At 35.7% G+C, this 13,040-nt stretch overlaps 1 protein-coding gene across 1 annotated transcript; it reads right to left on the minus strand.

Moving 5' to 3' along the window:
- Positions 1–6,041: 6,041 nt before the first annotated feature.
- Positions 6,042–8,679, minus strand: LOC149385197 (uncharacterized). Its single transcript, XM_089627330.1, has 5 exons — positions 8,222–8,679; positions 7,897–8,109; positions 7,491–7,639; positions 7,355–7,423; positions 6,042–7,261 (listed from the first exon to the last, which is right to left on the minus strand). Exons 1-5 carry the CDS (start codon positions 8,432–8,434, stop codon positions 6,208–6,210), a joined length of 1,698 nt encoding a protein of 565 aa, XP_089483456.1. The 5' UTR covers positions 8,435–8,679; the 3' UTR covers positions 6,042–6,207.
- Positions 8,680–13,040: the final 4,361 nt, after the last annotated feature.

The raw sequence follows: 13,040 nt of genomic DNA on the forward strand, positions 1-13,040 counted from the left end.
GTTATTGTGTGTTCCTGGGTGAGTCCTTGGTGTCATGGCGTGCAAAGAAGCAGTCCACGGTGTCTAGATCCTCTGCTGAGGCAGAATATAGAGCGATGGCTGCTACCACTGCTGAAGTACTATGGATTCATCAATTACTTCGAGACTTTGGAGTTCATTCTGAGTCGTCAGCTGTACTGTTTTGTGACAACCAGGCAGCTATGCATATAGCAACAAATCCGACGTTTCATGAACGAACCAAGCATATCGAAGTCGATTTACATTTTGTTCGTGATCATGTGAAGAATGGCTCATTGAAGTTGTTGCCGGTCAGAACAAATGATCAGCTTGCAGATGCTTTCACGAAGCCTCTACCAGCTCCACGACTACGTTTGTTGATGTTCAAGATGAACCTTCATGATATTCATTGTCCATCTTGAGGGGGAGTAATGAGTTAGATGGTTTTGAGTTAGTTATTTTAGACCGCTTTTATTCTTGCTTTTAGCTTAAGACATTGTTTTAGCCTTTATGTCGTTTTTGGTTATACGACACTGCTTTGTATAAATATGTGATAGAGGTTTATTTTGAATCTCAATCAATCAATCAATCAATCAATCAATCAATCAATCAATCAAAGATTGTTTTCCTTTTCTCTTCTCTCGCTTCTTTGTTCTTCTTCATCAATCTTTTCTCCGAAGCTCAACTGTAAAAGCGTACGAACATATAGTTTTGCGATCGATTTTTCTAACTCTAATATTTATTTCAACAGAATTGACGAGCCGCATCAATAATTAATATACGATTTATACTCCTCTGACTCCATGATATTTAATTATAAGATTAATTACATCTTTTTCCCCTCCGAACTCTGATGCGTGTAGCAGTTATTAACGTATATATAATATATTAATAATTATTATTATTATTGTATTTAAAAAATTTTCTCTTTTCATTTATTTCTCTTTTTGTTGTATTAGGATTATATATACTCAAACTATTCTATTTCTTACTATGCAATTCATTATTTAGACTTCCTCTTTTTCTCCGAATCCATAAATCTTCATGGTATCAGAGTCATCTTCTCCATTCATGGCTTTTGTTAATTGATTGAAGAAAGTTACTATATCAAGCACGGTGTTGGCGAGTCGAGCTACGTTTTTCGTCCGTATCGTTGGTATTTTCGCCTTCTTTTCTTGATTTGTGGGTGTCGTAATTCGTTGAGTGATTGTCATGTTCATCGGTTTGGTGCTGTTTTGATGCGTTGTTGATTTCGCGAAAATTATCACGTGGATTAACAATTCTATTACCCACTCGATCGGTCCTCAGTTGACGAAGTACGAGACTACGAATGAGATCTGGGGACATTTGGAGAGACTATATACTCAGTCTAATTTTGCCAAACAGTGTCAGTTAGAGATGGATATTCGTGCGCTTCGACAAAACGGTTTGAGTATTCAAGAGTTCTATTCTGTCATGTTCTCATTGTGGGATCAATTGACATTGACTAGTCGGCTGAATTGAGGGCAGTGGCGGCTTACATATTACTTGCTGATCTTGGTGTCACTCTTCATCATCTTACACCACTATATTGTGATAATCAGAGTACCATTCAGATTGCTCGTAACTCGGTCTTTCATAACCACACCAAGCATATTGAGATTGATTGTCATTTCACTCGCCATAATCCTATGTTCCATTTTCTCTTCAGATCCTTGATTTGTTCACGAAGGCCAACTCCACTTCGCGTTTCTGCTTCTTAGCTGACAAACTCTCAATGCTTATTCTTGTAGCATCGTGAGTTTGATGGAGAATATCAGTATAGTATATATGTCATTACTCTATTTATATAGGGTTATTTTAGTCTTTTTTTTATTTCTTTGTATTAAGGTTATATATCCAAACTATTATATTTCTTACTTCTACGTTATTATTCAAACTCTCTCTTTTTCTCTGGATCCCTAAACTATTATATATCCAAACTATTATATTTCTATGTCATTGTTTAACTTGCGATCGATCAGCAAGTTAAACACAAGTCACACTCACCGCACTACTCTCCTTCAAGACATGAAATATCCCATCACATGTGGCTCAATAAATTTTTCGCCTTGGGTGAGAGGCAAAAAAATTGGCCTTTTTGTAATTTTGATTTTTATTTCTATATTATTTGAAATCGTATTGTAATTTTCAAAGCTTTCTAATTTTATTTTATTTTAAATTTCATATATCTATGGATATTTCGTATTCAACCTATTTAAAACTAATTACTATATGCTTGCTGCTAGAAGAATTGAAAAAACGAACCATACTAATTACAATGAGTTACAAAATAAAATAACAAAACAAATACAAAGCAAAAAAAAAAAAAAATGAAGAAAGGAAAAATATGGAAATAGTTTGTTTGTTCAAGATGTGTATATATTTTAGAACTAATTTTACTAAAAATTATGTTGACATGTTTTTTATCTTGAAAATAAGGGACCAATATACGATTTCAACGTTTAAAAAAAAGGAAAAATGATATGAAATAACCAATTCAAATTATGACTTTTTCAAAATAGTCATAGTTTCATTAGGTATAGCAAAATAGCCAATTGAGAGTACTACGACTTTTAATCATGCCTCGATTAATTTTAATCCAGCCTTCATAAAGCTTACATTCTGTTTTTATAGTTCGTTGGGATTAAATTTAATCCAGTCTAGATTAATCTTACTTGGGCTAGTTTGCTTATAGTATAAAACTATGGCTATTTTGCAAAAGCTTAAGTTCTATTTGGCTATATAGCCGCTTGCTTTCTTTCTTCCTTCTTTTAGCAAAAAAAAAAAAACAAACATCTGCTTTCTAAATGTTAAAATATTTTATTTTTTGACATTATAATACCAATTTTAATCCTATTTTATGGCTTGAAATTCGAGGTGGGCTTTATTGCCTAAAGGCTAAACAGCCCAAAACAAAGTCAATTGGCTTTATTAGCTGAAAAACATCACAAGCCACTTAATTTCAAGTTTTCCTCTTCTCTCTCTAGTAATATTTCTTCAAAATTTCTACTTCCTTGAAACATGTATTATAATTTGAGATTTGTAACATAATAGCCGCTTCATGGGGTCCTTTAAAATAATAACCAAATTATTAATTTATTCAAAAAATTATAAAAATATATAACTTAAACATTTGATATTGCTAAATAACAAACGTTTGGTAAATCTTAAGTAAATAGCCGTAAATAATGACGTGGTCTAATATATGAAAGTGGCTATTTATCTAAGATTTACGTCTGTAAGTACATGAAAATGGCTATTCGCTTTAGATTTACCAAACGTTAGCTATTTAGCAATATCAAACGTTTAAATTTGCTATTTTCCTAATGGACCTTAATTTATTTAAGAAAATAGTGGACATTAATCAGAATCTCAAATGCCTTTTTCCTTAAATCAATATCTTCTTCTCCAACGCACATGTGAAAAGTTCTTCACAATCCACGTATCATTTTTAACGAAGAAGTCTATGAATCTCACCACGTCTGTATCCGTTGGGATGTTTCCAACCTAAATCTTTCTCGACGAAGCTAATCCGACGGAGGGGGATCCTCATCATCCGCCGCCGCTACCGGAGGAGGGAGGGTCAACGAAGGCGGATTTGATTCTTCTCCGGTGAGATTGAGATATGAATTTGCTGGTTTTTTTTTCCGACGGATTTCGGTGAAAAGCTTTTTAGCCTTGGCTAAGGTTTCGGCGAAGAAATGGAGATGGAGAGAGAGGGAGAGAGAGAGACGATCTAGCATCGTCTCCGATCGTGCTCGATGCCAATGGAGAGCGTCCAAGGTGGAGCCCCCACAGATGGATATGTGTTCCCTGACTCATTCGCTTCTACAAGTCTAGTTCGGCGACAGTTAATCCGACTAACTGTTATAGTTAATCCGATTAACTATGACGAACCTCTTCCGAAAACGATTTTAAACATCGGCGAGTCCCGCGGTTGCGCCGATCCGGCCATTCGAAGGCCGCAAGTTCAGTTCTGCGTATTAACTGTGATAAATAATCGGATTAACTGTGAAGGTTAATCCGATAACTGTGACGATCCTCCTTCAGAAATGATCTCGAACATCGCCGAGTCCCGCGGTTGCGCAGATCCGCACATTCGAAGGTTGCAAATCCAGTTATGGGTATTAACTGTGATATTTAATCTGATTAATTGTGAAGATTAATCGGATTAACTCTGCGTGAGTTAATCTGATCATTGCTCCGTCTTTGGCGAAGATCATGAATTCGGGCTTCTCGGCGACGAAAAAGGACTAAACTTTGCTTTAGTGAGTCAGGTCGAGCTCGGCGTGGGTTCAGAGTAAGAAGTTTCGTGAAGCCTAGGGTTTCACGCTTCCGTACAATGACAGAACCTAATCCGACGGCGTCGGAGTCAATCTTGATGCCGTTCAAGTCTTTGAAGGCCGAGAGAGACGATGTCGGAGCTTTGGAGTCGCAAATTTTGATTTGATAGAGTTGTTAGGGTTGAGGACGATGAGGACGTTGTTGTAGAAATGTATAATTGGTATATTGTATTGTTATGTTCGAGTTTGGACCATTTACCCAATTAAATGTATAATTGGATTATTATTTTAAAAGAGGGGCCTAATATGGACGAGATAACTAGCCCGCCCTTATAATTTCAATGAACCACTCATTCATTTAATTAAATCAATTAAAGAGTTAACCCATACTACGTTCTGTCTAGAGAATGGCTTGTAAGACTATCGTGTCGGTTTCAAGATGAAAGAATAAGAGAGTTGTGTGAGGAACAAGGAGGACCACGACAAACGAGCTCAAAACGGCAAAGTTGTCAGGTGGTCAGACCAATAGGGAAACAAGCAAAAATCCAAGGTTTTCTTCTCTAACAATTTCAAAGGGTTTAGGCACTCGAAGACATTTTGGTGGATAGGAAGTTTGACTCAAGATCAGTATCTCGCTCTTGTAGCGATGGTGGTATGGGTTTCCAGCATCTTGACGAGTTTAACAAACCTTTTATGACAAAACTAGCATGGTACATGGTGGCAAAAGCGAGTCTGTTTTGGTGATGAAGTACTACGCTACGCACCGAGTATTTTTCTAGTGAAAAAACTCTTCTACGCCCAAAGGAAGTGTCGCATTCAAGACAAGTGGATTCCTGGCAACATCGTGCCATGGGAACCAGATTCAATGGCACCCAAAAAAGCGAGAGCTAATGAGTTGTTTCAACCAGACTGACGTGTGTGGTCATGAATGATCAGAGGAAAATTCAAAGATTCGGGTCTTCCAAGTTGATTTTGCGGAGCAGTGTAGATGGTAAGTTTAGTGTCAAGTCCGTGAATATAAACTGATTAGCACCCTATTTATCCTAATTTTATGCAGAAAGAACTGTGGCATCTTAAGATACTACATGATCGTTAAAAGCTTCTATTGTGAAGAGTTAGTATGAGAGCTTTCCGACCACAGTGAGCTCGAAGTCTGCGAATGGAACGATCGTATCGAGGTGTGCTCATGGAATCGTATGAATAGCATCATGTTTAGAGGTACAAAAACCTTTCTCAAAGCTCTAATGGATCAGGTGAGACACGCATTAAAGACCAGGCAAGGTTCACATGGGAGCTATCATGTAAAACTCAAATCAGATGGGGCTTTATCTGAGAACATGGCTGCACTGGGATTTCGAGGTCAGGCCAGTTGTCGAGCCAGAGATGGACCGACTTAGCTCTTCTATTGGCCAAGTTTCGGAATCATAAGCTCGTTTGTGTGGGCGAAAAAAAACTAATCATGGATAGTCTTCTGCATATTATTGGATTTAAATGTGAAAAAAGTAAAATAAAAAAAAAAAAAAAAAAAAAAAATTTCGGCCTTTTCTAAGTGAGGCCTGAGGTAATTGCTTCGCACTCAAGCCGGCCCTGGCGCCAACAGGGTGTTGTCATATTTTACTAAAAAAAATGATAAGAACTGACATATATCCTTCGACTCTTATTTAATATCTTCCTCTGAAATCAATTAGAAACTCATGCCTTCTCGTCAAAAGACAGATAATATATGGAATGACAACAAAATATCGCAGTATAATTCTGTTGGTATATTTACCGGCTGGCCGTATACTGTGTACAAAAAAATGGTATAAAAATCACAAAAATCATAAAGAAGCAAACATAAAGGAAAGTTTAATCATGCCAACAAATAAAGAAAAAACCGAATCTACATGATCAAATGCCAAGGTTCTCAAGGACTTTGAGTAATGTCCTGAAAAACCTTGAGCCTGCTCCGCTTCAGCAGTCTTATGTTCTTTCCCTTGTCCTGTTCGAAAAACAGCGAGCGCCTCACAGACGACTGTTGGCTCTTCGGCAACGCATCACTGAGTCTGAATCGCTCGAGATTCTGAGCCACGCCTCTCATCTGAGTCTGCAAGCGATGATCGTGATCGTCGAAGATGTTGCAATTCGCGTTCTCGTCGTTCGGGAACAACCTTTCCTCCTTCTCCATCTTCACCTGAGTCTGCAGGCACGGAGACTCGAAGAAATCAAACTCTCCGTCCTCTTCTTCTTCTGCCATGTCAGCCCAGCTCTTCTTCTTCATCATAGTGTTGTTGTTGCTGACCGAAGAAGAAGACTCTAAACTCCTATTGCTGCTCGGACACTTCTCATCGTCAGACAAAGTCCTTTGACTCAAATCACCCATGTCTGAAGAAGATGAGCGTCCTTTTTTCCGCCAATCGTCGTCGTCGGACGAGTAACTTCTCTTCGGATCTTCGACCCCAGACTTCCAAAGGCATCTCCGAGGCTGAGTGAAAGGACTCGGAGAAGACCTCTCTTTTCTGTGCCAAGAAGAGTTCGCCTGCGGTTCCGTGTTCCTTCGCCAATAAGTCGCCGTGTCTGGTTCCGCTCTTCTCTTCCCGTAAAATCCGCTCTTCAACTGATCAACGGTCACGGGTTGTTGTTGCAGATACTTCTGGCTCATGCCCTCGAGTGCGGATATGTCGTGGCAGGACTTGGACTTGTTCTCGAAATTGTTGCCGCAGAAAAACTCGTCTCTGGTCTCTTCTCTTCTCGGGATGTTTCTACGCTGATCTTCGGTCTTCGCAGACGGGTCTAGCTCGACCAGCATTTCCCAAGCCCGTTCGAAAGACCTCGCGAAAGACTCGTCCATCAGATTCGTACCGCACGAATTTCTCACGGCACGGAGTACAGATTTAGCTTCGGCCAGTCTGTTCATGTTCATCAAGCAGATAGCCAAATTGCATTGCTTGTTCTTATCAGGCTCAAACGCTAAAGCTTTCCTGAAAGCCGAGAGAAAAAGTTTAACACAACTTTTCAAGGAAAGCTTCCCATTTTTCTCAACAAATATAGTTATTGAATGCTGATGAACTTACCTGTAATATTCTTCTGCGGCTTTATAATTGTTTTGCTGCAAGTAAGCCCAGGCTAAGTTTCCTAATATCCTAAAAAAAAGGTTAAGTTTAGTATTTTCAGGAAAAAAGAAAGAATGGATGAAAATATAAAAGTTACCTCGATTTTTCTTCATGGATTGTAATGTGGACTTTCTTCCCCTGAGATCTTGCTGTCTTTGTCCTTCTTCCGCTGAAAGCCGAGCCTTCATCGATGCGTTTCAGCTTGCGTTCGAGCATCTCAATCTCTTCTTCGGTCCGCCCAGCCCTCTGCTCAATAAAGATCCAATTTTTCAAACTCGGATGACCAGTGAACGAAATAAGCATCCATTTTCCGTAATAGAATATGTCTGAATCCGTGTACCAGATTTCCCCTCAACACTAAAACGTACTCAAATTAAATGCTTCAAGATTCTATTGGTCAATTTGAAATTAAGAAGACCCACAAAGATATTCACCACTAGCGGAAACATAAACATCAATCAAATAATAACTATTCAAGGAATTGTCAAAAACAACAAAATTACCTTGTATAATTCCACGAGCACATTGTCGAGAGACTCTTGAGAGTCAACGGGACAGAGGTGACGAAAAGACTTGACGGCCTCGATTGCCTCGTCGGAGCGATCCAATTGCTTCATCACAATCGCCATGTCTTTCAACGCACTGTCCACTCTATCCCCGGCATTTATCGCCGACCAGAACAGCGATATCGCTCTGCCCGGATCTTTCTCTATCAACTACGCCACAATTTCACCCACCCAAAAAAATTCAATACCATCGAAACCAAGAAACAAAGATGGCACAATGAAATAATCTTGAATGGGAAGAATTGAAGGATCGAGATATCACCTGAACGTGTTTGGCTCGAACATAAGGCGAATCACCAGCGGGGACTTTATGGATGACGTGAAAAAGATCGCGTTTGGCCGTCGGAGATCCGTGCTTGGTCTCGGACATCGGAGAGAACGAGGGTTTCAAATTGCTCGAAGCCGGGGTCGGCGTCAAGAACCCATTGCGGGGCGGCAAAATGACATTCTGACGAGGATCGTTGTTGTTCCACATTTTCGCCGGTAAAACAAAAAAACAAAAATCGAATAAAGAAAATCTGGGCTCTCAGAGAAATGTGGTTGTTTCTTCAAGGGGTTTAAGATTTGATTGTATATAGCGGCAAAGACAGCCACTTTCTGGGTTTTTTTTCTGGGGATGAGCGCGAAGAGTGATGATGATGATCTTGGGCTCCTGTTTGGGACGAGAGAAAGTGAAGGGCAAACGAAAACGAAGAAAGGAGAAAAACAGTGATCAAGAACGAAATTGAGTCAAATCAATCAAACTAGCCGTTTTTATAATTACTAGCCGTTGGGGTTCGCGTCGTCAGTACACGTGTCATTCGCTCATATCTTCTGGGTCAAGGCTGTTTTGCGGTACAATGACGAAAAAGCTAGAAGTTATAATATTAATAACTTTCGACTTGGAGAAAAAAAAAAAAAAAAAACGTTTCGTTGTAGTAATATTAATAATCACGTTCTCCGATAATTTTAAATTATATTGTTTGATTTGAGTTAATATTAAAAAAAAATTGTCGAAAATGTTATTATTTAGATAATGAGATTATTTTAAAATGGGATAATCATAATACCACAAAAAAAAAAAAAAAAAAATTCTTATTACCACCCATGAAAATCTCATTATTTTTATTTCATATATAGTATATTGATTCTTACGTATATTTTTATTGCATATTATACTGTACGTACATGTTGATTAATATATTTTATTATTTTCATAAGTTATATACGTACCTACCGGTTATATTATATATATATATATATATATATATATATATATATATATTATACATGGTATTATATCCTTAGGTCACGTAAATATACTACGTTATATAATATTATATTGAATTTTATATGTCAATGAAATAAACTGAAAATTTTAAATTAGTATTATAGATCTATGATAAAGAAGTTGTTATATGTACGTAGATATTAATATATATATATATACACACACGTATATATACATTATTTTAGATTCATGTTTATTTATATAATATAGTTTTATAAATGAGTTTAAACTTTAATAAGCTAATACTATGATCTTTTGCATCATTCTAGTATAACAATACTTTAATCTCAACACTATTCAAATAGAAAAACTTCTTAGTTTTGTAAATGTATAACAATCAAATAATAATTATAATAATGCTCAAGATATTTTTTCAAAACTAACACACAAAATATCAAAAATTATAAAATAAGTGCTATAAAGTTTTTATTTGTGCCCCCTAAGATAACTTTCTAGATTCGTCACTGCTCGTTAGTGTCCAAGTAAAAGACTAGAGCTTCAATACCATGTTGAAGCACTAGAGAGAAATGAAAAACATAGAGAAACAAAAATTGAATTGCATAGAATCTCAAGCCTTCTCAAACAGTATAACTAGACAAGTGCAGTGTTGCACTGTGAAGAGTCGCACAACGACTTGCCAGCTTGTCCAAGCTAATAAACGTACGGGAGATACAACATTAGAATATACTGGGAATACAGACAAAAACAACATTAATAGAATTATGAAAACTAATAATTTCACAACATATAAACCACACGTTAAATTATATATTAGAATCTCTCTCTCTCTCTCTCTCTCTCTCTCTCTCTCTCTCTCTCTCTCTCTCTCGCGCGCAATAAAGTAACTATATGAAATGTCAAGTCCAAATTGCATAATAGTTTTTGACCGGTTTAAGGTTTTTTCGAAGCATCACAAAAAAAGAATCTTCAATGTGACAAACCTACGTGGATAGTCTTTCCCCCATGCATCGTGGGCTTACACATTTAATCACGAAATGACCGTTGCTAATTCTGAACCACACTTACTCTTCTTCTCTAAAGTTGTTGATCGAATCGTGATAATATTCTAATCATGTCATCGAGAAATAGAGCACTACATATAGTACAATAATAATAATAATAATAATAATAATAATAATAATAATAAGAATAATAATAATAATAACTGGCTATACACACACCGCTTGTGAGATTCTCGACTTCTCATGGTAATAAAAAAAAGATCTATATATATATTAAGACCATAATAAAATGAACGACCTGACAAAAGTACATTAAATTATTCACTAAAATATCGGAACAAAAGAACAAACAAAGTCCTCTCTCTCTCTCTCTCTCTCTCTCTCTCTCTCTCTCTCTATGTTGGCTTATTATTAAGAAGAGGATGTATTATTTTTTAGATGGCAGAGCGAGAGAGCGACAAAGGTGATGGGTGGAAGACGGCGTCGTTTAAAAGTTGAAACATCAAAGCAACAAGCACCGAGAAAAGAAAGCTTGAGCTTGAAGAACAAATGTTCTAACGTGGTTCAGGAACAAAGGTCAAAGTTCTACATCCTTAGAAAGTGCATTGTAATTTTACTGTGTTGGCACAAGCACGAAAAATGCTGAGTATATTTGTTGCTCGATCGAAACCTGGTATCGTTCTTAACCAAGCTTCTTAATAATTTAAAATATTATATATATATATATATACACACACACATTCTAGTCCTAGTGATGAATATGTACTTCTTAATGAAGGTTTTATTACTTGAGTTTATGATTGTTGAAAAAAAACCTAGGGTTTCTGTTGTACTGGATACCGGATCAGAGCCTTGTCTGATTTTGAAACTGAATCTCTATTTCTCTATGTGACTATGTCTCTATATCTCTTTCCTCGGTAACAAAGTTCAAGCAAAAAATATAAAAAGATCAAGCAACGGTTTCACTTTCTATTTTACACCATTTATGAGTTTAATTACTCGCAACTAGTTTGAAATAATATTGTAATGAATTCTACCTTCAGTTAAGCTCAATATAGAGATGGATTCTCGCTCCATATACTGCTTGTGGCCTTGGTAGAATGTTTATAAGTCCAACCATATAATGTTTTGTCTTTAGTGACATGTCATCATGGTAAACTTGAAAATCTTTTGCCATGTCATCTATGTATGGACAATTGGTGGGACGCTATGTAATCACGTATTTCTAGTCACACGAGACAGGTAATTATTTCACATGGGGTCTGGCTACCTTGAGCTCAATTAGGAAAGACACTCGTTTTTGTTAGATTTATTATAAACAAAAAGGTGATCTAGTTAAATAGTCAAGTTTTGTCTTAATTGAGTGAAATAGTTCAAATGTATAGTAATTTGGTTTCAAACTTTTTTTTTATCTCAAGATTAATTTTTTTGAAAGTGATAAATTATTTATAATAATCGTCAAAAATTTTAATCTTAGCTGTCAAAATTTTTTTGAAAACGTAAATTTGATTACTTTGCTGAAAAATTGAAACTTTGACTATTTTGCTAATCAATAATATACACCAAATAAACTATTGTCACATCTACTACCATTTCAATAATATTTTCCAATAATCCACTAAAAACTAATTTTGGCCAAAAATACTACTTGATTTTGTGTGGAAAACCCAAAATATCCTTCACTTTAATATTTCTTACATTTTGATCAAAAACCAAAACTCAATTAATATTTATTAATTATTTTTTCATTTAATTGATTTTATTTCTCTTTCTCTCTCCCTAACCGAGTTTATTCAAAATCTCACCCTCACCGATTTCTCAAAATAAAGATAGATATTAATTATTTTGGATTTTGGTCAAAATGTAAGGAATATTAAAGTGAAGGGTATTTTGGGTTTTCCACATAAAGCCAAGTAGTATTTTTGGCCAAAATTATGTTTTAGTGGATTATTGGAAAAATGTTATTGAAATGGTGGTAGATATGAAAATTTCTCTAAAGTTTAATCCATGTCAATTTAAACTATAAAACTCTTTAAAATAATTCACAACACTAAATTGTTGAAAAATGAATTTACATAGTTGAGTTATGATTTTTTAAGTCAAATAGTTATGCAAGCATTGGTTAAATTTTGTACCGATACATTTGTGAGATTTGTAACTGACTAAGTCTATTCAAACTTAAGAATTTCATTTTGTCATACGTTTCAGATTTTTTTGATTTTTAGTCATTCTGCTTATGTGCCACATTATTTATACCATTTTTACCCTTATTAATTAGTTAATATAATTTATTTTCGAAATTAATAAAATTTAATTTATTATTCAAAATCCTAATTATTAGGATTTCAGATCTCTCTTTCTCTCCCACTCTCTCTCTTTTTATTTTCACGTTCACGCTTTCTCTCTCTCTCTCTCTACCTCTCTCTCTCTCTCTCGTCACATTTTAAGCCATGGACAAAGGTCAAAAACATAAAAACGCAGTTAATAGTCGTTAATAATCAGAAACCTATTAACAGTTATTACCGACTATTAACTGCGATGCTTTTTTTCAACTTTCGTTATGACTAAAAATGTAACGAAGAGAGAGAGAGAGAGAGAGAGAGAGAGAGAGAGTATTTAGGTATAGATAAATTATTTTCATTTAATTTATTTTTGGCAAAGAATTAGGGGAAAAAATAAGGGTAATTATATCTTATTGCATCAAAGATGAGCTAATTATAAAATATTACTAAAATGTTGACTATTTCACAATTTTAAGTTTTAAAAAGGCGTAAGCCAGAGCGTCCTACATTTTTTTAAACAAAATTCAGAAGCTCGAATTAAGATGTATTTTTTAAAAAATTGGGGTA

This window comes from Urtica dioica, chromosome 9 (genome assembly GCF_054948205.1).
Source record: "Urtica dioica subsp. dioica isolate 48M chromosome 9, U.dioica_male_clone48M_v1_H2, whole genome shotgun sequence".
In the NCBI taxonomy this organism is placed as follows: domain Eukaryota; kingdom Viridiplantae; phylum Streptophyta; class Magnoliopsida; order Rosales; family Urticaceae; genus Urtica; species Urtica dioica.